The sequence below is a fragment of the Buteo buteo genome, chromosome 20 (assembly GCF_964188355.1).
Source record: "Buteo buteo chromosome 20, bButBut1.hap1.1, whole genome shotgun sequence".
NCBI classification, from domain to species: Eukaryota; Metazoa; Chordata; class Aves; order Accipitriformes; family Accipitridae; genus Buteo; species Buteo buteo.
The window spans coordinates 2,986,371-3,012,586 of NC_134190.1; the positions used below are offsets into that span (position 1 = coordinate 2,986,371).

Here is a 26,216-nt window from a genome sequence, read left to right on the forward strand (position 1 = left end):
CCTTCAGGTCTGCCCTTTGCAGCCAAAAGTCCTCTCCAGCAGTCTCTGCCCTGCTAGTGAAGGCCACCTTCATTTCTGAGACATAGCCTGGAGGTCCACGTGAAGAATTGGAGAAAAATAGGCCAGAGAAAGATTCTGGAAATCATCAAACCTTTCACACTCCTCCAAAGCGAGATAAACCATATCCACGTGCTTGGCAAACATTTGCCCAGACTATTTCTGAAAGATTTGCCAGACTCTTTCTGGTGCATATTCTACAACTTCCCTAGGCAGTACATTTCATTACTTCACTAGCCTTATCTTTAGAAAGCTTTTTTTGATGTCTAACTTGAATTTTCCTTGCTTCAGTTGTTGGGAAGGGAAATAAGATACATTTGCCACAACTTGCCCATAACAAAATGCTTGTTGACTCTTGCTTGCTGTCATGGTGGTGCTCAAAAATAATGTTGGATGATTCATTCCAGGTGTGGTGTTTTTCCCCAAATAATCAAACCAAAATTGACTGGTATATAATTTCTTATCTCTTTTCTTTGTCCTTCTTCAGAAGAATCACTGCCCACTATCCCAACCTTTCCATACATTCCCAATCCTTCACAAGTTGTCAAAGTAACGCCAAGTCCCAACATTGCCTCAGCTCTTTCTTTAAACTCCTGTAATGAGCAAACCACCTCGAACGAATTCAAAGGCAATATTCTACCTGTGTTCACTTTTTCTCACTAAGTGATATGGTCAGCTAGCTCGCAACTTCCAGTAATTTCAGGGTTTAATTAGCATAGATGAAATAATCTGCTACTTCCTGGTAGAGCAGTTCTGCTTTGCTGTAGCGCTTCAGCCTTTCCACACACCTGATTTGGTATTAAATAGATAATACCGATTAATGAAATGTGATAATGCTAACTTCAAAGCTATATGAACCAAACTTTTATTTTGAAGTGTATTTTATCTTCATTTTAGGCCTTGCAGTAATGCGTTTCTGGACAAAGAACTGATCAGATGTTGGAAACAACCCTAGGCTTGGCACAAAATGGTACCAGAACTTCTTGATGACTCGATTTGTGTTGATGGCTTTGATGCCCATAAGCGTATTGACATGTGGGCATTTGCTCTTGTTCTATACGCAATAACAAGAAAGTTCAGTAAAGCAAAGCCCCCCCAAAAAGAGAAGAAAAATTAAATAATATTAAATACTAATGACTAGTGACTAATTAGCAGTATTAGAATTGCACTACTAATATAAAATCTGTTCTGTAGCAACAAGAAACGCAGAAAAAATAACGAATGTTAACTTAGCCAGCTAGAAAATCAATATGCCAGTATGCTCTTTCCCCTTACCTGCAATGCCTTGGGAAGCGCGCCCTCGGTGCTTTCTAGAATGAGTTTGCTCTCTCCGTTGCATGCCCCCTTTTTAGGAGCAAGGTGGAGTCTTTAGGCATTTTGTAGAAACGGTACCTTCAAAATTGTACGCTGCTGTTTAAGACGGCGTGTTTTGCTCATACCTAAGGTATTCAGAAGCTGCAGCATGCTTTACAGGGATACGTGAACGATAATATGCTTCTCTGGGAAAAATTCAGGGAATGCCAGGGGAAGGGCAAGGAACGTACAACTCCTGCAATAGTGTACTAGCTCTAGACATGTGGTCTGATTTCAGCTGTTGTTTTTTTCCTTTCACTGGGTTTTTTTCAACTTGTTTGACTTCCATTGTTGCATATTTTCTTCAATTTCTATTCCGAGTGACTTTTAATAGGTATTGTAATTTATTAGTTCCCCACTTTGGTTTCCTAGCGTAACTGTAAAATCCTTCAGGTCCTTTTCAAGGGAGAGGATCTCAAGCTGGTTATCGTAAGGCTAGGGATCCAGAGACAGCAACCTGATGACGTGTCCCGGTTTTCTTCGGTTTGTGGGTAGCACATTAAGAGATCTAAAAGTGGATTAGACTATTTGGTTCAAAGTTGGGTTATGTGACGAACAGCCCGTCCCCACAAACAGGAGGCAGCGCAGGGGCACAGCGGCAGGTGGGGGAACCCCTACAGCCCAGTAAGAGGAACGGAGACCCTGTCCCAGCCCGTCCCAGTGCTGTCCTGGGAGAGTCTTACGCCGTCCAGCTGCGAGACCCAGACGATGAACCTGCTGGAGAGGCTCTCGGGATCTGGGTTGTGCCGGACTTCCCATGGCATGGCCACGGGGGGAACCAAAGGTGGGGAAAGGGAGGGATCGAGGTGGTTTGGGGAGGAACGAGCATGGGAAAAGAGAGGGAAAAGGGGATAAACGGGGCTGGTTGTGTATAAACCGGTGGCCGGTCATTACACTTAAGGTCATTATGCTTTGGCCGTTACGTTAAGGCTGCACCCTGTGCCGTACCAGCGCATTCTGTCCTGTCGTCTCATGAAACTCCACTTCTAACTCTTTTCTCGGGCAAGGGACAGCGTCTTCTGTGCGCACCGAGCAAGCGGAGCTGGGCCCACGGGTCTGTCCTGGGGCAGCGGGAGCAAGGCAGGGTGCCGGCGTGAGTGAAGGTGAAGGTCAGGCTGGGCTTGTGGGCAAGTAGGGCAAGGCACGCGTGTGCCTTTCTGCCGGTGGGGCTGCTGGAGAGACCGTCAGGTGTGGGGTGGACTGGGAGACCAGTTGGTATGTGTGCACCTGCGCAGGAGGCAACTGGGGACAGAGAGGATGCAGGACCAGCGACCAGTTGCTCTGCGTGCCGGAGCCCAGTTACTGGAGCCTGCAGCAGCCTCGCCGCTGTCGGGCTGCCGCATTCTGCAGATCCCCAACACGGTGTTCCCGTGAGATTTTTTTTTTTTTAAATGTTTTTCTCGGCTTTCGGCAAAATGACCACATTCGCATTTTGCAGGCTTCCCTTCTGTATTAGTGCTATAGTTATGATGTTAATTTAAGTTCATTTGTTGGCTTAGCAATCTGTTCTTAGTATTGCTAGATAGGTGTAGTCATAGTTGTTGAGTAAATAAGAAAATACACTTTCATTTAAAAATAGCTTTTTCTTTAGGAATTGCAGAGGAATTTAAAGTACCATTTCAGGATTGCATTCCACTGTTTTTCACTTATCTTCAAAGCTAGGATGTACAGAACAGCCAAAACCACACCAGATGATTTTCAGACCCTGTAAGTATTTTAAAGATATAATTTTGGTTCTGTTTTTTAAAATACTCTTGCACCTCCAAATGTGCATGAGGTATAATAAAATGCAGCTTGATAAAGTTCACTGACAGTTCCCCCTTCCCCAGCTTTCATCTCATTATTGTGTCTTCCTTGTTTGCTATTATTTACTGAGTTAAATGTAATTAGTTAGTAGTGTATGTAAGGTATATAGGTTCATATAAAGGGCATCACTTCTACCATTTAATTTGTGACATCACTAAAGTATTACTTGATTTACATTGTGGGCACTAGTAAGAACATTTTTAAACCAAGCTACTTCTTCATGTTCTCCTTTTAAGATGCTATGCGTAGGACTTCATTACATTTTTGAAAGGTTATTTATTCTCAGGCTTTCCCTGAGAAGCATGTAGGCACCCAGAAAGGTGAGGGGCTCGTGGCTTTTGTCTTGGACGCCGATACCCAGATCCTGCCTCTGTTCCACTGGAGGAGCTGAGATTTGGAGGACGGCAATCCACCAGGACAGCTGAGGATTTAGGAAGAAGCAGGCGCCGAAGGAACCCAGGAACCTGAAGCACGAAGCATATATGATGTTTACATGCTTCCAAGCAGTCAACGTATTTGTTCCTATTTCAGTTTTAGTTTTATGTATCTTCAGTCTTGATTTAGGTCACTAAATTTTACTTGGATCTTGCCAGGTTTTGTGTACATATACACACACACACACACACACACACAAATTTGGTTATCAGTTATGAGAGAGATCAGGTGCTTAGTGATTTTTAAGGTCTGGTTTAGTTTCAGGACCCAAGAAAAGTAAATATGAGCATTTTAAAGGGAACAGTAACTCCTCTTATTTTCAGTCTTAGTTATCAAAGACAGTAAGAATTTACCTATGAATTTTTGAATATATGGTGGGGGAGCTTTAAAATTATGCTCTAGGTTCTGAATTCTTATCTCTTGTACACAATTTCAAAAGTACCAAGTTATTTTGCTATAGCGTATATTATTTAAAGCTGCCTAACTGAAGAAGCTTCAGTTGATCCTCGTGTCGTGACGGTGAGGAGAGGACTACTGTGCACGGAGGACCCGGTGGTCCACGTCACAGCGTGCCTGAGCAGGTGCTGGACTGGGCTGGACTGGGCTGGACTGGACAGCACGAGGCCCTTGGCCACGGGATAAACTCCGCCAGCTCACCGCAACGCAGCACTTGCTCCCGCTGCCTCGTCCCACTGCGCTGCACCTTGTTCTCATCAAAAAACCTGAGTCCCTCTCTCCGTTCTTCCCAGACGTGCGTGGTTTTTCCTTTCCTCACAAAGACATCGGAGTTCTCTAATAAACTTCCTTCACTGTTAAACTTACTATGTAAATTATGCATATGTATTCTTATTACAAAAAGTTACGGACATTAGAATAAAGAAAGTACCTCTTGACACTTCTATTAAGGTATTTGGAGAAGTATTCAGGATTAATGCATACTAGCAAAGTTCTACCCTAATTCACTCATGTCACTCAAGTGTAGGTATCAATAGGAAAAGGCATTGATCTCTAGTTCACATAAAGTCATCTTGACAGAATTTGCTAGCTTGTGTATGGAATAGCAAGAATAAATAATTTTATTTTAGCTAAAACTGACTAGTTTTAGCTAGTTTAACTGAAACTGATTTAAATAGCATGACACAATCTGGCTGCAAAAAATGGAATGTTATTCCTTCCCCTTTCTTTTTTATTTTATCTGCCAGTCTACATTGATTTTTTTTCTGTTTGAAACTAGAAGCAACTGCATAATTGTCAATTAGCAGCATAAACAATTTCATGCTGCCCACACCCATTTTTGCAAAGCTTGCAGACTGTGTTCATACGGAAATGTACATATAGCAGTGAATGAATCCCAGTTCTTCAAAGATTACTAATTGAGAGAGTATTATAATTGCTAAAACGTGGAGGAAAATGTATAAAGCTCTTTGGGTGCTTTAAAATATCTCCCTGTAGGTGCAGGTTATGATGTAATTTTTCACACAATTCCATAGTACAGCAAAACATAAAAATAGCCTTTGGAAAATATTCCAGCAGCAATCTGGTCCTTAAACACCATATGGAGAAGTAACTAATCCTATACACGACTAGGTGATTCAGTGGGATAATCCACAGAAGAATTTCCATATGGCATTCTCAATGTTCTTCAACACATCCTCTTCTATCTCCAACCCATACTTATGACATGCTGGCAGATGCACTGCTGATACTGAAGCCTGAGTTGAAAAGCAAAATGAATATCCATTTTATCTGTATTCAAAGACATAGATGTGTCATCACTTGCTAAATGCTGTTATTTGTCCTCTTGGATGGTGAGCCAAGGCCAGAAAGAAGATAGGATTTTGACTGGCACAAGCGCGGCCCGTCTCTACTGTGGTTGCCGGTGTGGCAGCCTGTAGATTTAGACACTTGATTTTAGATTTAGATGTAGATCAGCAGGATGGTTGAATGATTCCACTGGACTGAACACAATTCCATTTGAAATACTCTTTTTCCATATTTTGAAGGGATCAATTTTCTACTCCCCAAGCTCCAGAATCTTCCAGTATAGTTTCCCTCATTTCCAATTTCTCGAACTGAATAACACTTTTTTCTTTTATCGATCCCTTAATGTTATTCCAGAAATCAAATTGAAATTATCTTCTGTCCCATCAGAGAGCCTTTTACATGAAGGTTCTCCACACACTTGCTAGCAACCCTGGCTTACACATAGTAGTCCTGAAGGCAGCAGATTGATACAGTTACATTAATACATAACTCCATTACAGAAAGTATACAGTACAAAGACTATAGAGCACACAAAGCAGCATAGAGAGTAAAAAGCATCTGACCAAATAGCATAAATGTATCTTGGTGACATTTTTTTAGGCACCTTTTTTAGCAGCACCTTCTTTAACACAGAAGGACATGGTAATTAGGCTTTACTGGTGTAGTTTTTCTATGTCAAAGAGAATGGCCTTGCTGCTGCCATCAGTCCACAACCTGTTTTTAAATTATCCATTTCATAAGCTCTGTTACCAAGGAGTATATTTTACTTCACTCAGCATTCTCATTTGAGGAGAAGCAGACATGTCTCTAATCCCATAACTTATTTCAGGGGTTTAAAATTTAGACTGACAGATGACTGTAGTTTCAGATCATTTGCTGTGTTGAGAAAAGTTACGCAATGTAAAGCAGAGCCCAATTTTCTTTTACGGTAAGTTTTATGAACATCAGAACTGCCTCTTTCAGCAAACATGAGATCTATTTCAAGTTCTTTTCCAAAACAATAAAATAGTTTCTTAACTTATGCTCACTGACAGTGCCAGAATCTTGTTTACTACTCTATTACCTTCATAGCAACTTGTAATTAATTATATACTCCACATTTAATGGCTTTCAGTTGGCTATCCTTCCAGACTTGATGTATGCAACATTAATTATTTGCCTATGGCGAGATTTTATGAACTCTAATATGCACCACATGTTCAACTTGCTTAAAATTAATTGCAGACATTGTATTTAGCATTAATGTATATCTTTATTGGCTTTAATTTCACATCTGTATTGCTTTATATACAACTTTCTTTATCAGTGTAACTGCACACTGCTTCTGATGTGTGTAATGGCAGCCACCAAACCTTGCTTTTGTATTTGTGTTTTGCCTTTTAATATAATTCTAGTTTTCTGGTTTTAAAAAAAATGAAGTAATTGGAAAACAAATTAATCTTTCTTATTCATTATTTGGAAAGTCAGCTGTAAAATGCTGCCTAAGATCTAATGGAGAAAAAATTAAGTAGCTAAGGCTTGCCTGAATGAAAAGGTTTGCCTGTTTAAGAACAAAATCTCTTGGAAAGAGGTTTTGTTGTGGCAATCCATCCTTAGCCTGAAGAAAGAGGCAACAGCCTCACTTACTAGCTAGCAGCTTGCTAGGGACAGCACCACAACTGGTCCCACAATTCCTACCAGTTTGCACACAGACGCATTTGAGGTAGCCATAAAGCCCTACCTAGTTCCAACAGAGAGATGCAGCAGAACAAGCCTCAGCACAGGAAAGCTATTCAACATGTGTGAAAAATCTGGCACTGGCTTATCATGCAGGTATCTAGTTGTTGATACGCAGATTAGACAAATTAATGCTAATTAGGCTAAGTCTACAGATGTTTGAAGTACCTTTCCAATTCTAAGGTGTAGGTGTCCTAAGAATTACAGCAAAGCAATTTTTTAAAATATTCATAGCTACAATACAATGGTTTTAGAAATTACCGAGGCAGAAAATGCTGCTGGCTTCCAGTAGTGAGATAAACATAGAAACAGAAAGTATACAAGGTGAAAATGACCTTTTGCCTGATAAAGTACTGGGTTGAGAGGGTTAGCTCTGTACATTGGTTCTTGAAGGTCTTAAAAGGCTGGGAAGCCAATTGTTACAGCGCACAGAATTTATGTACATCTCAAAACAGATACAATATGTTAAATTCAAATATAGGAGAGTATATTTTCAGTCCAGAAAGTACTCTGCTGAAACGTGTAGAGATATGCCACATTGACAATACAGTTCTCTGGATTTAAGAGAAATGTGGCATCATTTTACTTTCTGGGGGGATCCCGATCAGGTCAGATCTCTCTCAGTAACATGTACGTCTGGACCAGTAATTCAGACCATGGCGACATCAGAAACTTCACCTATTGCCGAGGGAGACTTCAACATAAAATATAGATTAATGTTCAAACCTTTTAACGTTTCAGCAGTTTTTAGGATAAGGAAGCAGGATCAAACACTACTCAGAACAAAATATAATGAACTAACTATTCAAGCTAATACAAAAAGTGTAGCTGAATAAGCAAATTTTATTATAGCCTAAGCAACAAGAAATATAGCACATAGAATAAAGTATTCTTTTTCCCTTAGCAGTTGACAGGAGCAGCAAAAAACAAGATGCATTTGCAGAAGGGTTTCTGTCTTATCACCAGACTTAAAAAAAGTATGCCGTTAGTGTATTTCTAGCAAACTGCTTTACACCAAGGTATTTAATTATTTCAAGGCCCAAAATTCCACTTCTCATTGTTAAACATTGGGTACGAATCAATTTCAAGTGGGTTCTGTTTTAAAAAGACCGGTATGCATGGTTTAACTGGAAAATAGTAGTCTGCAGACTCAACATCCAAACTCCCAAGGAACAGAAGTCTTTGCTTTCTAGAACAATTTGGTTAGAATTTATACGGGCCTGACTGAAAGCCAAATTTTAAAGCTTGTATTATTTCAAAGTTCAGTTTGCTTCTTTAAAGTGAAGGAAATATTTTCAGCAGTCTCAGTTATTTCTTCTGGAACTGAAGCGGTGACCTGGAGTGACAATGCAGAGCCTTTAAATTACCAGACATTTTAGCATCTTTCCTCTGCCTATTTGCTTGTGGGGTCAATTACTGTTGCTAATGACTTTGCACATAAATGGCATTCAGGGGAAGCAGACTGCACAGCAGTTCACCCTCATCCAAAAATCAAACCAAATTAAACCATTTAGCATAAGTGGGGGAAAAAAGGCGTCAAATCAGTTCAGGGCCCTTGTATTTTCAGGGAAACTAAACCAGCCCGCAAATTTGGCCATCCGGTTAATTTTGCTTTTGTATCTGCTGCCACCTCGTGGACTCAGGATGAAGTTTAAGTCCCGAGATAGTAGGCAGGCAGAAAATTAACAAAAGTTAACCTTAGGTGTGGGAGGAAAAGCCCAGCTATCTGACTGACATGTAAGCCCACTTACATATAAGCATCATTTCTCTCACGTGTGAAAAGTTTTTTTTCTAATCGGGTTACATTTGCCACTTTTCAGTTTCTTGAATTCACAATTACAGCAACAACTTCAAATTTGTTAGACTTCAAACTAAAATACAACTAAATGTACTGTTATTTCTTATGGCTCTGCTCCATAAAGTAGTAGTACAATTTAATCACTCTATACTGATGTATAGGCAGACAGAGAAGATACAAACCTTTTTCATCTCAGTGAGGTGTCCTCCTGTATTACCTTGGGTTTTTTTCTGGACCATTTCTGAATTTGATACTGGAATTAAAGAGCACTGGGTTCCTACAGGTTCTCCAGGCTGTAAAAGACCACGGAGTCATTAATAACTTTGGCAGCTTGTCAGACTGTCTTTGGAGGAGGAGTTCATTGGGATGAGAGATTGGAAAAAGGACATAAGCGGTTTGTGGGACACTGAATTTTCTGGGTTCTTAAAAGTTTTCCTGTTTTACTATTGGCAGAAAATCTGATAATGGGATGCTAGGGTGCTCATCCAAGAAGCCCAGAGCTGTCAGAAGCCGATCCATTCGCCTTGGAATGGCCAGACTTTGAGGCAAAATAGTCACTAGCTACGAAAGGAGCAGTAACTTAAGTTTGCTTTGACTTTGTTGGATAGCTTACATTTAATTGCTCTTGAATTCTAAATAAAACAGGATAATTTGATCTCTACAGGGAGAAGAAACTGTGGTGGCCCTACTGTACAGAGGTTTCTTCAGTCACAGACTCTTTCTACCCGTCTACACTGTGGACCGAACCTCCACAGGTCAGCTTGCCTTCCTGCGGCCAGGGAACGGACCGTCTCGCCGCTTGACCCAGCCCGTGGCGTAGACCCAGAGAACGGACAACCACCACGCAACCCAAACGCAAGGTTCAAGAAGCGCAAAAGCGGCAGCAGCCCGGCCGAGCGTTCCAGGTTCCCTTCCCAAACCGAACGAAGCCCATCACAGGGAACGCTGCCAGCGAACGGCGGGAACGGCACGGGCAGGGAGAAGGCACGCCGTCCCCGGGAAGGCCGAGGCGAGCTTCCCTACGTGTCACCTTCCACCCGGAGGTGAGCCGTCGTTTCTGGGAGCTCGACCTGGGGCGAGTCGTGAGAGCCGGGGAGTCGTCGACGAGTTGCGGCCACGACGGCCTCCTCACCCCTGTACTCGGGGCGGGGGGAAGATGTCCTCCCAGCCTCAGGTGTCGTTCCCGCTCGTTCTGCCGTCGGGTTCGTTTCTCCCGCACGGTCCCTGGATGTACAAAGTCATTTACGGGCAGAAAAGAGCGTTCTCCGGCAGGCTCACAGCCAACGCTCCGACAAAGAAACGCGTAGAACTGTATTAATAATGCAAATGGCATGCAAATAGAAACAAGCCGATCCAGCGGAGGTCTCTGCCCCCTTCACCAAACCTTTCCCCTCAGCACCGTTTACCTCTCTCATCCGCCCGCTTTGAAGCCACTCCCGCCCGAGCCCTCCCTCCGGGGCACGCCCCTGCTGGCTCCGTGGAACCGGGAGGGAAGGCGGGGAGGCTGCGGGGTACCGAGACCGACGCGGGCACCACAGAACCGGCGTCCCCCCCCTCAGCGCCGGCCGGGCCCGAGAGGACCGAGCGCGGCACCGGCCTGTCACCGCCGGGGCGGGGCCGGGGCCGGGGGCGGGGCCGGGGGCGGGGCTCCCCCGCGGCGGCGGCGGCGGCTCTCGCCCGCTGGAATGTCCGCGGCGACCAAGCGGGGGGGTGGGCGGGGCCTGGCGGGAGAGCGGCAGCCAATGGGGGCGCGGCGGGAGGCAGAGCCGGGGCCGGGAGCGGGCGCTGCCGGCGTCAGAGCCCGTCCGTCTGGCGGGCGGGGGTCGTGAGGCGGAGCCGGGCGGCGGCGGGTTCGCGACCGGGTCATGGCGGTAACGGCCGCTCGGTGGCCCTGGGCCCTGCTCTGCCTGGCGGCGGCTCCGCTGCTCTTCCCCGGGGCGGCCGGTGAGTAGCTGCGCCGCGGGGCGGTGGAGGGGCGGCGAGGCGGCGGCGGCGGCGAGGCGGGTCCCTCTTCGACAACATGGCGCAGGGGCGAGGCCGCCCGCGGGGTGCCGAAGCCTTGAGGCGGCGGCGGCGGCGGCGTCGCCCGCGGGAAGCGGGGCGCGGCCCGGCGCCGCGGGTCTCTCCCGTCTCGCCGTTAGCTGAGGGCGGAATGCCCGGAGCTGGGGCTGAGGGGGAACGGGCAGCCGCCGCCGGCCGCACCTGCCCAGCGGGAGCGGGAGGCCGGTGGGCGCCGGGCCGCGGCAGGTGAGGGTCGGGGACGGCCTCCCGGTGTCGGTCCCCCGGCCCTGGGAAGGGTCGGCCCGAAACCCTGACGAGAAGCCTGGGTTGTGGTACGAAACGTCAGAACAGCCCTCGTATGCCGGGGTTCGTCGTGCTTGTGGTTTGGGTGAGGTTTTCAGGAGGAAGAACGGTGTTGAACGAGGTGTTGAACCTTTAAAAAAGCGGAGGCGAGGCGTTTAATAGAGGGAAGGGTCGTGGTAAGATAGTTTCCTGCAGTAAAGTTGTGACAGCAGCTAACTTCTTGGTTTTCGGCTTCTTGTTTTCAAAAAAAAGAGTAATGAAAAAAGAAGGCGGCATAAGCACAGATACTGGCAAACAGCTTTTACTAAATAGGTCGGGTTGGTAGTGCTGTCACGGGAATGGAAATCACAAAATATGTAATACTTTGAAGCAGAAGACTGCAATCATTGAGGCATTTGTGGGCATTTCCATTGTTGTTTTATAGTTCTGCTGCCTAGTGAGGCACGGTTTTAGGAGAAAGGCAGTGAAAAGCTAGTGGAATGAAATATGACATACTCTAGCCCAACTTTCCTGTGATAAACCTACTTGCGTTGCTGTGATAGCAGATCTTACCAAAGAAGAAAGTGTAGGTATTTCGTAGTTGGGCATGAATAAAATTTTGAAGTGAAACCTGGAAATTTTTTTGTAAAACTAGAGAAAGTGGGAATGAGAGAGTAAGGACTGACTGGAAGAGATATCATAAGGCATTTCAGAAGAGGTTAACTGGAAAGAGAATTGAGGAATTGTGTTTGGAATGCATATTATTAACAACTTTCATTTCTCACTTAAACACTAAGGATCACTCTGGGCCAGTTTAATTTGCCACTAATTTAAGACACCATCAGTTGACTAGGGTTTTGTGTAAGAGGAATTAAATGATCATAAAGTTCAGTATATTGTTACTTTATTGCTACACTCTTTGGTATAATTGATAATGACTTGAAACTCAGCAGTGGAAGTGATTGACAACTATCCTGGATGTGTGTTAGTTCATCATAGGAGGGTTGAGAGCCACTGAAAACTAATGGATAAAAGGCCACAGAGTGTTAAATAATCTACGTGAAGGAGCATTTAATAAAAAGTTGCCCCAGAGATTCATAAACTCAAATCGTAATGACATAGGCAGTTAAACGTATGCATTGTCACCTAAGCCAATGTAAATTCCCTGTGTAGGTTGGGAACTCTGAATTCTTGAGTCTCTTAAATGTAGCAGTTACTCTCAATAAAAATTTATATAATGGAAAATTTCTGGGACTTACAGTGAAACAAAACAGCAAAACCGTGATTGAGTAGTCAATATTTCTATTTGTAAGTAAAGCCTATGTTTAAGTACGTTTGGTTGGATTTTTTTTACTTATGCCAATTAATTTGCTGGATATCTTTCCATTGTGAACCTGAATGTTTTGTCCAGCACTGTGTTAATGTGCTTGCAGTCTGATTGCATAGGCACTGAAATCCAGAAACGTTTCTGAAAGTAAGTGCAACTCTTGCCTTAAGAAAAACTGTCTGTTCTTAAAAGTTAATGTTTTTTATAGTTGTTCCATATTTCTAATACCATGGCTTTGTAACAGGACTAACAAAATGTAAAGCAAAGATTTTCAGTTAAGTGAAATAATAACTGAAGTTTGAACATGGTGGAGCCTGCTAATGATGAAGCAGATTCTTGGCACGGATCAGCTTACTGAACATAGTGCAGGAAGACCGGCAAGATCCCACGTGTAGCTCTCGGATCAGAAAGATTTTTAAGCCATCTGTGTCATATCTCAATCCTTTTCTGCGATGGTAGAAAATTGGCAAAAAACATTAAAGTCAATTTTACAATTTCCTCCTTTCATTTCACCATGTTGTAAGCAGGATTCTGGTGCTGTCCTCATTTATTGCAGGCGTTTTGCTGCGCTGTTTCTAATTATTAATTAAAACATTCACCAGTTACAAGTCCTACTTCGGTTTCTCTTCTTTCCCCTTCAGGAATGGTAGATTTCTGCATTAAAATATAGCTCAATCCTCTAGTAGCTGTTTTAAATTGTGACTGTTACAGACAACCTTTTCAGGGATTTTTCTTTTTTCTCCCTCCCTCCCAGTTCCTTGACATTTTCAAGCTGAAATTTTCTTTTCTTTTTTAATGTCATTTCAACATTGGAGAATTTTGGGTTTAGTGGTGGTGGATTCTTTTGCTTTTTAAATTGGATATCTTCTTGTAACAGCTGTAAGCTTTCAGTTGAAAACACTTGTAAACTGTGAAATTATCAAGGAATTCATGCCCAAGATCCTTCTTATCAGTTCGGTCAAAATCTATTTAGTAACTAGGTATTTTGAAATACAACTTTATATGTGTGGTATCATTGTACAGTATTGCTTTATTATGTTGTATCGGTGTGATATGTAGCTCAGATACAGTTGAGCAGAAATCTGGAATCATTAAATGATCCTGTGTGTGAAGACAGGCGTGGAAGTAAAAGCTTTGAAAGAAACCTCTGTCTGTCTGTTTTCTGATACAATGTTCTAAACACTGGGCAGCGAGGATGAAAATGATTATCAAGGAGTTGTGCAATTCATCTTATATTGGCCAAGCTTAACTCTGACTGAAGGAAATATTTGGATGGTGGAGGAACAAAGCACAACAAAGCACAATGTTAAAAATGCGACTTTAAACCTCGGTGTTTAATGACTTCTCAGTGCTTCAGTTCTCATTTGTTTTCCTGTTGATCTGCTCACATCTGTGTTTGCTCTATGACTTCTATCTAGTCAGGCAAAACCACTCTTAATCATCCATCACTAGTGAAACAATTCACCATTTTGTTCCAAGTTTTTAAGAAGCCAGAGTTCAATGAGCAGCTGTGTTCACCACTGTGTGAAAAGGGGACCCTGCTCTGATTTCCTTTTCCACCTGTTCCTAACTGGTTCTTGCACCTTTCGGATTCTGTGAGGTGATTCCATTTACAAAAGCATATAGTCTCTCTGCAGTTTTTTGGTGGGGTTTTTGTTCACTTTTTATTATTCTGTTCTTTTTTTATTATTATTTCTCCTGGGTTAATAAATTGAATTGCCTCATGAAGGAATTTGGCAGGTGCCAAGCTAGTGAAGGTTAAGCAGCAGAAATGTGGCTAGAAGCAGAAGGAAGGGGAGTGAGATCTCCTTTTGGTGGCAGTGAGTTTGGTGGCAGGGGTAGTTCTGTGACACTCGATGAGCAGATCTGCCTCTGCTTCAGAACAAAAATTTCTCATGTTCTTTTTTGCCTTCTGGGAAGGAAAATTTCTCACTGTCATGTGTGGACCAGACAGGCCATCAAGTGGGTGCTTCTGTTCAGAAGTGATAATTATGTGCTTCATGTCATTTAAATATCTTTTCCCTCCTCCTGCTTTTCCATAGGCTTGTCTTGTTGTTACCACGCAAAGGACAACTTAATGTGCCGTGACGTCTGTGAACAGGTAAGCTTGTTTTAAATTTGGTTTATCCCTCAGGGTTAAAATCATGCCTTTAGGCAATAATGTAGCAAGTTTAGGGTTACAAGCAAATGATTTTCTGTGTGAATACTATGTGTGAATCATGAGATGTAATATTGTTGTTATTTAAATGAGACCTTAAATGAGTTTTAAAGTTTAAAACTGTAGTCATCTTTCCTTTCATAGTGGAAAGCAGGTTCTGCTGAAATTGAGGAGAAGTAGAGATACAAATCTGGGGTCAGGATTCGGTCAAGAAGTGATAAGCATGTTAGGAAATGGGAGGGGTGAAGGTATTTTACACCCAGTTTCTGGATCTTGTGTATTTCCAGGTTTGGGGGAATTTAAAATGAAGAATAAGATGTTGGTACTGTTCTGTTTCTTCCTGCCAGTTCTCGTTTCTTAGTTAGGCATCTGAGATCCTCCTTATGATATATGGCTTTGTGAATCCAGCAAAAATCTGCTTACTTAGCCTGTTCATAAGGTAATAACAAAGAGCTGTTTGTGCTAAATTCAAGCTTGGGAAATACTTTTCCACAACTTATGTTTAGATTTGTACCTTTGGATAGTATGTTATATAGCTTTGCGTGCATGTATTTATATAAATGTATATACATAAAAATTTTACATCAGTAAAGCATACATACGCATATACACAATTTTTATATTAGAATGGTGTCCTTACATCATGCCTGCCCCCTTTTCTTGTCTTCATTACCTGCTTTGGGGCTATTCAAGCACTAAACCTGCTTATGATTAAGTTTATATTTATCTGTCTTTGTACTAACAAAACTTTTAGTTTAAATTGCATTTTTCCCTCCCTGATATCATTATAGAATGCAACCAATCCCCTTTCAGCTTCCCTATTGTTAGGCCAAACAAGGAAAAGTCTTACAGTCTCTTTGCATAAGATATTCTCTCAATTCCTATAATTATTCTTGCAGCCCTTCCAGCATAAGTTTATCTCTTTGAATACAGGTAAGCAAAACTGTACATGGTATTGTAAACAAAAGTATAGCACTCAGTCTTTAAAATTGTGTTGAAACTTATGTGTAAGTAAGAGAAAGATATCCACTCCTGTATATAAACAAATTTAATTGGCAGGTTTAGTAGCTTCGTTGAGAGGGCATTTGGAATAATCTGTCCAATTCTTTCTTCTGTTCCACTGGTTTGAAGTACCCAGTTTATCATGGGAATTCCTGTTAGCTCTTCGTGAAAGGCCTTGAGCTTTTTACTGTCAAATTTCATCCCACTTCTGTTAATACCGGTTCTAATTATTGTGTAGAGTTTTGGGGGGTTTTGTAAGATATTCTGATCTTGCCTCATCTGGATGATCTCTCTCTTCTCAGAGAATCAGCATATTCAGAGTCTTTGTGGTGAGAGGTCTAGAACAAGTCAAAAGCAAGGCTGATGCCCCTCAAATTGTTCTATAAGGAGCTGTCTTAGTTACCTCACATCAGGCTGGTAGCATCGTTTTCTGAATGATCCTTTGATATAGGCCAGCAGACTGGCTGAAGGGTCTGTCTACTATTTTTCTACTGATTTTCATGTTCTGTAAGTTAACCATTTTGTGCAGCACATTTCAAATGCTTTGTCTTTGAATCCATTTTGGAATGTATTATTTGATATTTACCCCCTTGGCTTAAACAACATTTGTAGGATGGAGGTTTGCTTATGTGGGGGGTGACTGTCAGGGAACAGAGTTGGCTGAATGATTTGCCTTTTTCTGTCTTTTCAAATGCCTTTTCTAAAATATTTGCCATGCACTTCTTGCCTTGTCTGTACCACCACACTGTACCGTCCTGACATGATAATTTATTTAATAATAAAACCAAAAATGTTTTCCTTCTAGACTTGGTAGTTTGAGCCATAAAACGTTCAAGTTGCTTGCCAGGGATGTCAGGGAAAGAGAGCAGGCTTGTGTCCCATATTTCTATTTAACTAATGCTTAGGGAATGCCAGTGACCAGGGTGCACAGACAGGAATTTGGGCGTTAACACAGTCGATTCTTCTTCGATGTGGAGAGGGCCAGCAGGAGGTGCAGATGTACTGCTTGGGACTGCGTGCTTCTGTTCTGTCTAACAGGACAGTCACTGGCACTGGCTGGGCCAACCACTTGTGACATGTTAGAGGTCTTGACCCGGAGGGAGCTCTTGAGGAAGAACGTGTCCATCCAAGTCTTGGGCTGCAGGGAAAGGTTGGTGTCTCTCCTAGAGTCAGTGGCACTGGAGCTGTGGGAGTCATGCTCTGGTCAGCTTCCTGAACTGTCAGATAGAGAAGCTGAGAAGAAGCATTGCCTTGATGTAAATGGGAGCTAGTCAAGCTTTTTGCAGAGAACCTGCAAGGGCAATAGCCTGAATGATGCATTGCATGGAAAGAAGGATGGCCAGAGGCTATGCTTAGTGGAGACTGAAAGTTTGTGACTCCTGACAGCCGGAAGAAGTTTCTTGGCCTGTCTTTGGATATGCACTTGCAGAAGAGATTTGGGACCTTAGAACAGGTGAAGAGGAGCACACTCCATCAGGGAGCCATCTTGGCCTCATCAGCTGGTTGTAAACAGTGCCACCAGGAGAAGGACTCCCTTCTGCAGGGGATGGAGGCACTCATCTGCAGATGAGACTTGCTGTCTAAGGTGGTTTGGTTCAGGAGCTCAGATCTAGGATGCTACAGAAATTGCAAGGGGTTTTTTGACCCATTGGCTGCTCATCTACACGGACACCAGTGATACTACTGCAGGAGGCCCTCCATGGGTAAAAGGTAACTACAACCCAGGGGCTAGGGTGAAGGGCACAGGAGACCTGGTGGTGTTCCCCTTGATCCTGCCAGTTAAGGAAAAGGCTTGATTAACAGTAAGGAATTCTACTAACTAGTAATACAGCTACTTTAAGTGAGCCCTTTGAAAAAGAAAACTTGGATTATAGATTTGTTTGTCAACTAACATGATTCAAACATCTAATTATTTTGCATTCTTAGTATTATTCCAAGCTTAGTTTTAGTATCATCTTCTTTCCGTGATTATTTGATTAAGTCTGTCAGATACTGTAGCAAGAAATAAGCGGGCCTGTCTTTATTTAATTGACATTTTTTTCCTAAGTTTACTTCTGGGAAGTTTCACAATGATAAGGTTTCTGGCAGCATTCATCTCTACCTCTCCAGAGATCTCTATCCAGATCCTCCTCCAAGCATAAGAACAGTCCGTCCCAGTCCTCAGGAAAACACGTTAATGTTTCAAGAGGCTGGTGTGGCTAACCAGAGAAGTCATGAGCAAGCTTCAATGCAGAAAGGCAGTATAGAGAAGGTAGAAGCAGGGAAGGGTTATAAAAGAGGAATTTAGAAAGTTTGCCCAGGCATGTAAGGTTATATTGGGAAAGACAAAACTCAACTGGAGTTGAGACCTGCAGAGGATGTCAAGGGCAACAAGACATGCTATGGAAGTAGTTAAAAGGCTGAGGAAGAAAGAATGTGTGACTGTTGCTGAATGCAGCGTGTGATTTAGTGTCCGCAAACACAGATAAGGCAGAGGTACTGAATACCTTCTTTCCTGAGTCTTTGTTACCAAGGTCTGCCAGTCCTCTGAGCACAGGAACAGGGTTCAAGGAGGATTATTACTGCTAATAGGTGATGGTTGAGTGGGGAATTACTTGAGAAAATTTGAACCATATAAGACCATGGGACTAGATAGACTGCATCTGAGGGTGCTGAGAAGCTGGCTGGTGTCACTGCGAGGTTACTCTCTATCATCTTTGAAAGGTTCTGGAACTTGGGGGAGGTCCCCAGCAACTGAAGAAGGACTAACAATGTACCCATCTTAAAAAAAAAAAAAAAAAAAAAAAAAAAAGACAGTTCTCAATCTAGCAAACTACAGAGTAGTCATCTTCTCTTAAGTCCCTGGGAAAATCACAGACAGAGTCCTCTCGGAACACGTTTTTGAGCATGTGAGGGGTAAATCATGCCTGACAAACCTGATTGCCTTTGATAATAAGTCTGGATTTCTGGATGAGGAGAAAGGAGTAGATGTCATTTGTGTTGACTTTAGCAAGACTTTCAACACTGCCTCCCTCAATATTTTTTTATCCATTTTAGGATAATATGGTTTTGATGGATGAACAACTAGATGAGTAAAAAACTGATTGGATAATCAGACTCAGAGATAGAGGCTAGTGGATCCTAGTCTGCCTGCAGGCTAGTAAGAACTGGAATACCAAAGGGGTCTGTGCTGGGACCTATCCTGTTTAACATCCTTATTAATGATGTGGAGGAGGCGACAGATTCCACTCTTGTTGAGTTTTCAGGCAATACCAAGCTGGAAGGAAGAGTTGATAATCTTAATGGCAGGACTGTCATGCAGAGGTACCTGGACAGGTGGAAGGAATTGGCCAACAGGAACTTTATGAAATTCAACAAGAACAAATGCAAAGTCCTGCACCTGGGAAGAAAGAATCATCCGCAACAAGTGCTGGAGATTGATTCCCTAGGGAGCAGACTTGCTGAAAAAGGACCCAGGGTACTGGTATACAGACAGCAAGCTGAACATGAGCCAGCAGTGTGCCCCAACAATAGAGAAGGGATCGTGGGCTATGTTAACAGGAATGTAGCCAGTAGGTCTAGAGAAATGATTCTCCCCATTTAGTCAGCACTTGCTGACCGCATTTAGAATACTGTGTCCACTTTTGTCCCCCCTGTTACAAGGAAGGCATCGGTGAACTGGAACAAGTTCGCAGAGAGTCAGCAAGGTGATCAGGAGGCTGGAGCACGTGCCCTCTCTGGAGAGGCTGTGGGAATTGCCTTTAGCCAGGGGAAGAAGGAGCACCTCAGAGCAGCCTTCCAATACCTGTAATAAAATTGCTCAGAAGACAGAGCCAGGCTCTTCACAGTGGTACATAGTGGGAGGACAAGAGAGAGCAGTCATAAATTGAAACTAGAGAGTTCCAGCTGGTTATAAGGAGGAACTTTTACACCACAAAAACAGAGACTGTACAGGGACCCCAAATACTACTGCAGTTCTTTTCTTGCTCTTATTTCTGAAACCAGTACTATCCTTCTCTTGTTTTGCTTTCCATGAGTTTATTGTGTTGCAAATTTAGAGTAGAACTGTAATGTATTTCTCCTTCTGAAAGATGTGAAGTGCACCCATGTTTCAGTTATTCCTGTAATTTCCAGTTTCATATCCCACATTAATAGGTCTGTTTCCATCCCTTTTGTTGTCCCGTTTCTTGTTTTAATTTGTAAGTGTTTTACTTAATTGGACTGCTAAAGGACCAAGAACTAAAAACATGATTAATGTGGGACCGGAAAATAATTTAAAATGTGCTGAGAGCTCAACTTACATTAACACTTCATGAAACTTTAAAAAACAAAACCAAAACAACAACAAAAACAACACCCAAAAGATTGATGAGGTAAAGGCATCTTGTAATAAACTGAAAATATTGCTACTGTTCTAAGGAAATGAGACGAACGACACTATAAAATGGTCTGAAAGACACCTGGGGGGCAAAAAGATAAATTTACATGATTCGGAATTGTGTATGAAAGTCAATGAGTTAAGGTAAGATTTCTTCCCAAGTATAGCTGTGCAAAATAATTTAAGTTGGAAGAGTCATTTTGTCTAACCTCCTGCTGAGAGAGGTGCTAGCTTCAGAATTAAATCAAGTTGATCAGGATCTTGTTAGTCAAGTTTTGAATATCTTCAAGGGTGGGCTTTCCACAGCCTTTCTGGGGAATCTGTTCCAGCACTTAACTAGTGTCATGGTGAAGATTTTTTTATCCTCCCCCCACCCCACACCACCACCACCCCCCCCAGCCTTTGCATCCAGTCAGAATTTCTCTTGCTGCAACTTGTTACTTTTGCAGCTCATCCTTCCACTGTGCAACCCTGAGAACAGTCTGACTTGTCTTTTCTATAGTCCATCTTCAGGTACTGCAAGACAGGAATTTAGATCCCCCCTGCTCCCTCTTAACCCTTCTTCAGTTTGAACAGAATCTTTCACCTTGGCCTGTCTTGGTATGTCGTAAAGTCCAGCATATTTTGTGGCCTTCTACTGGACTCTGCGGTTCATCAATAACATACCTTTCGTAGGGGTGGCACAAGACTGGGTTTGGTATTACAGATGTGGACTCATCAGTGCCTAATAGAAGAGACATCTTCCTTTAACCTGCTGGCAGTGCTGTTGCTAATGAAGTGCAGTATGCCGTTAACTTTCAGTGCTGCATCAGTGCACTGCTGACCCATGTCCAACTTATCCACCAGGACCCAACGCCCTTTTCTGCAAAGCTGGTTTCTAACCAGCGAGCACCCAGCCTGTACTGTTACATGGGGTTATTCCATTTCAGCTGCAAGATTCTGTGTTTGCCTTTGTAGAACTGCTTGAGTTTCCCATCAGCCCATTGCTACAGCCTGTTGAAACCCATCCAAGTGGCAGCTCCACCCTCCAGTATATTGATGACAGCTCTCAGTTTAGGCTCGTCTGCGTACCTGCTGAGGATTTTTTCTGTCCCATTGTCCAGCTCGCTAGTAAAGCCATTTACAATATTGGTTTGGCTCCTACATGATACCACTTCTAAGTGGCCGACACATAGACATTGAACGTTGACTGCTAATCTTTGAGCCCTACTGTCCAGGCAGTTTGTCGCCTACCTTGTAGTCCACCCATCTCATCCATGTTTCACCAGTTTGGCTCTAAAGAGTCAGTGGGAGACCATGCAAAAACCTTTTATAAAGCCAAGGTAGGCAACATAATACTGTTCTCCACTTTTTTACTAAACCAGTCTTTTCGTTACGGAAAGCTATCAGGCTAAATTTGCCCTTGGTAGGCCTATGCTGATTGTTCGCAGTCATCTTCTTATCCTTCATGTGCCCTGGCATGGCTTCTGCGAGGATTTGTTCCGCAGTCTTCCTGCAGGGTGTAATTACAGCCTGTAATTCCCCAGGTTATCTTTCTTGCCTTTCTAATGGATATGATGTTTGTCTTTTTTCAGTCATCAGGAACCTCATCCAATTGCCATGGTCTTTCAAAAATGGTAGCAAAGCTGCCTTGCAATGACAGTAGCTAGCTTCTCAATATCCTCGGTTGCATCCCATCCAGTCTCATGAACTTCTGGATGTTCAGTTTGCTTAGGTGGTGCTTAACTTGATCTTGCTCTGCTCTCACATGGGTAGTGTTCATTCACATGTTAGTTTTGATAGTCTCTTTAAGTAGTCTAGGTTTTGTTCATTTTTGTTCCACAAAAATTATTTGTTTCAGGGGTTTTTTTTTTTTGGAAGGAGTTTAGTTACCTCAGGTCATGTAACATGTAGCAGAAGGTTAATTAAGTAGAGTTGTATAATATTTTGATATGTGGGGCAGAAATCCTCTATGTTTTTCACACTGCCTATTCAATAGAAATTTTTTGATTGGAGTGTTTGAGGAGGAAATTCTCATTCACTTCTAAATACAAAAATTTCTTCTTCATAAAAAGTGCAACGTATTTGAAAGACTATAGATATATAAAAGCAAATCTTAACTTTGCATTGTTTACATATTAACTGTTAGCCAAAGTTGTCAAAGGGTAGATAGTAGTGAAACTAAAAATGATGAAATCAGTTGAAAAAAGTATCCTATGTGTAGTTATTCTATATGTTTTAAGGTGTGTTTTCTTTCTAACAGATTTTGTCTTCTAAGAGTGATTCCCGTTTGAAGCACTTACTGCAGCGAGCACCTGAGTATTGTCCAGAATCAATGGTAAGGCTTGCTAGCTTTTAATTAAAGAATACAAAACAACTAATCTTATATTACCAAAGTTTTACTTGCAAAAATAAGGTTTTAAAATTACTTGTATTTCATTTACTCACTGAGTTTTGAGCTGGTAGAACATGTGTGTTTGTCTTCAAGCCTTCTCTTCCTTGTTAGGAGGACTAGAAAAATTCTTAAAATGAGAGTTGATCCTCAAAGTAAGATTTTTTTTTTTTTAAAGCCATCATATATTATGCTACTTGCAATGAGATGGGACTTGACTTGACAGTTTTGCTAGGTGTCCTGGTTGTATAAGCTACGAAATGCAATGAAAATCTGACCTATGTTGTAAAAAATGGTGCTGGGTGATTGCCACTTGGATGTTGATGGCAGCGACTTAAATTAGATTATGTGTTCCTGCTTGTGTGTGGGACAAAGCTGTAAGGTCTTGGTTGGGCTAAGGCAACAAGACTCTCATAGCTGCTCTGAATGGTTTATAGCCATATCTGACAAACTGAAGTAATGCTTTTATTGGATAAGTAAGTTTATGGTTTCCTAAAAGTTCTTACTAAAAAAATGAAGGATGTAATCTGCTCCTTGTCTTAGAGATGTTCTAACTGGGGAAGAGATAAGCATTATCATTCAGATTGTAAATTCTGGAGTCTTATCTCTTGGCAACTTAGAATATCTCAGCACATTTGCTGTCAGAAAGGTCTGCATTATTCTTGTAATTTTTGTTACTTCCAAACAGTATCAATCGTGTTTCCAGCTAGCCTAAAACGTATACTCACCTCAAATGGGCAACGTGTAGGAGTAGTAAATCTGAGAATGACATTTTATAAGCAACTTTGTAAGAGTGTGTTTGCTTATAGATCCTTTCCTCCTGTGTGTCAAAAGTATTGCAGATCCATTGCAACTTTAGAAAGTCATTAATTCCTGTGATGACAGAATTACTGCATGACAACATGGGTTGCTCTTTAAGTGTGATTAAACTTTTTGTTTTATTTTAAAGAACATGTTCAGTACTCTTTCCTTTAAAGCCACTTGTGGTGGGTTGACCCTGGCTGGAGGCCAGGTGCCCACCAAAGCCACTCTATCACTGCCCCTTCCTCAAGTAGACAGGGGGAGAGAAAATGTAATGAAAGGCTCGTGAGTCAAGATAAGGACAAGGAGAGATCACTCACTGGTTACCGTCACAGGCAAAACAGACTCAACTCAGGAAATTAATTTAATTTATTGCCAATTAAACAGAGTAGGATAATGAGAAATAAGAACAAATCTAGAAACACCTTCCCCCCACTCCTCCCTTCTTCTTCGGCTCAACTTTACTCCCGACTTCCCTACCTCCTCCCCCCCAGTGGCACAGGGAGATGGGGAATGGGGGTTACGATCAGTTCATCACACGTTTTCTCTGCTGCTCCTTCCTCCTCAGGGGGAGGACTCCTCACTCTTCCCCTGCTCCAGCATGGTGTCCCTCCCATGGGAGACTGTCCTCCATAAACTTCTCCAACGTGAGCCCTTCCCACAGGCTGCAGATCTTCACGAACTGCTCCAGCGTGGGTCCCTTCCACAGGCTGCAGTCCTTCAGCAGCACACTGTTCCAGCTTGGGTCCCCCGTGGGGTCACAAGTCCTGCCAGAAAACCTGCTCCAGCGCGGGCTTCCCACAGGGTCACAGCCTCCTTCGGGCACCCGCCTGCTCCGGCGTGGGGTCCTCCCTGGGCTGCAGGTGGAGATCTGCTCCCCCGTGGACCTCCCTGGGCTGCAGGGGGACAGCCTGCCTCACCAGGGTCTCCCCCACAGGCTGCAGGGGAATGTCTGCTCCAGCGCCTGGAGCATCTCCTCCCCCTCCTTCTTCACTGGCCTTGGGGTCTGCAGGGTTGTCTCTCTCACATATTCTCACTCCTCTCTCCCAGTTGCTGTTGCACAGCAGTTTTTGCCGTTTCTTAAGTGTGTTTTCACAGAGGTGCTACTAACATCACTGATGGGCTCAGCCTTGGCTAGCAGCAGGTCCATTTTGGAGCTGGCTGGAACTGGCTCTGTTGGACATGGGGGCAGTTTCTGGCATCTTCTCGGAGAAACCACCCCTACAACCCCCCCCCCCCCCCTTCAAAAACCTTGCCACGTAAACCCAATACACCCTTTAAGACTTGTCACTTGCCTTCTTACTCTCTGCAGAATTTTCCTCTGATTTAATCTAATTAAGGTTTTCCTAGTGCTTGCTTAAAAAATACTGAATTCAGTAACATTGTACTAAAATCCATGTAATCCTTCAAGGCTTTTCTGTACTCTTGTCATTTTAAGTACTATGCCGTGATCATATTGTCTAAGTGTTGTAAGACTCCAGTTGTAGGATGTTAAATGTCTAGCATACAGTGTATAGCACTCCCATAGCTTTTAATTCTTCAGGCTTCTAACACAAGTGCGCCCACTGTAACTGCGATATGTAGTTGTTTCTGACAGTTGAACTAAAATTCTTACCTTAGACGGAATTCTTCCTCTGCTGCCTAGACCACCTTCTTCCAGGATATTTGTAACTTTTATTGAGTGGGTAACATAAGTACCTGTGGCAGACCAGTGTCTGAGCTGACATTTCTTTTATACTAGCCCCAGTGTAAAGAACACCCCTATAGTCAGCTTGGTTGGTAGTCTTGGTAATAACAGTAATGAGAGAGATAGACAGCAACTCTTTGGTAAGCTCTTCACCTGCTTGGGTTTTTTCTGCCAAAAAGAGAAACATTTACAGAATTCTTCTGCCTAATACCACCAGCCACTTAGGTCATTTAGCAGGACCTGTGCTTGGGACCAGAAGTGCTTTGCAGTTCGGGTGAATCCAACAGATCCCTATTGTAACTTTCCATGTTTGTAAACTTCACTTACACAACTCTTTCTTCCATGTATCTATCTTTCCCTGAAGCTACATTTCTCTGGTCTCTGGGGTACCTTAAAACCTCTTTCTTTTGTTTTGTGTGCGGTTATTGTGTTGTTGGGGGGGGGGGGGGGGGGGGGAGGTAAGCTAGTGGAAAAGAGTGCTAGGACAATAAGTTCTCCACAGGTCTTGGTCCTAGATAAATCTTTTGTGTGTGTGTGTCTAAACAGTAGCTACTTAGTTCTCTAAACACTGGTGAAGAAAGTTGACTAGCTAGTATATTCCAAGTAATCACAGTATGTTCTGTACCTACAAAAAAACCGCTGCTATTGATTCCACACTCTGTAGATGGCAGCCTTCTCGTCAAAGCAAGTGGTACTCAGCTTACATCATGTAGAACTTCTTAAAAAGATGTTTCAGACATAAGGATTCTTCAATAGGATATTTAAAACCCAGGGCAAAAATGCTGAAAATGTTGTTCTGTGTCTGTTAGAAACTCTCTTACTCTGTAGATTTACTTTTGCTTAATTGCATTTTACTTTTCAGGGAGAAGTGTGGGGTTGTATAAATTCTTCTTTGCCAGGTAAGAAGTACTAGTTTACTATTGAATCGTGTTGCTTTTTCACCATATGCATTTTTTTGATGTTGTCTACTACCTGCACCTATAGATTTTGTGATAATTTAACTTCCATTATAAACTGTATTTGGTGTCTAGTTTCCTTTAGTCTAAACTGGGTTACCTGTGCATTTTTTTTTAACACTTCTTTTCCTGGTTAGAAAATGCTTAATATGTTTGTATGATTAAACATGCATGCTTCTGTGACACATCCAAGAATAATCAAAGTTTCTTTCCTTTAAAGGTTTTCTATTATTTTTAGTTTCAGTATACCTTAGCCTTAGCCTGATCGATAAAATCATGGATTATTGCAACTTTGCTCTAGATGCAGTATAATTTGGAAAAAAAATTAGTAATGGGGGAAATAGA

General features: G+C 42.6%; 1 protein-coding gene across 3 annotated transcripts in view; it reads left to right on the top strand.

Moving 5' to 3' along the window:
* Positions 1-10,720: 10,720 nt before the first annotated feature.
* Positions 10,721-26,216, top strand: part of RECK (reversion inducing cysteine rich protein with kazal motifs) — a 63,468-nt gene continuing 47,972 nt past the window's right edge. For 2 of the 3 annotated variants that reach the window (XR_012653735.1, XM_075052235.1), the window contains exons 1-4: positions 10,721-10,873; positions 14,582-14,640; positions 22,299-22,373; positions 25,778-25,814. Coding sequence is in view for 2 of the 3 variants with exons in the window: in XM_075052235.1 (XP_074908336.1) it covers positions 10,795-10,873; positions 14,582-14,640; positions 22,299-22,373; positions 25,778-25,814 (250 nt within the window). In the remaining variant the exon portion in view is untranslated. The remainder of the gene's footprint in view (positions 10,874-14,581; positions 14,641-22,298; positions 22,374-25,777; positions 25,815-26,216) is intronic. The other variant, XM_075052234.1, reaches the window with a different exon arrangement.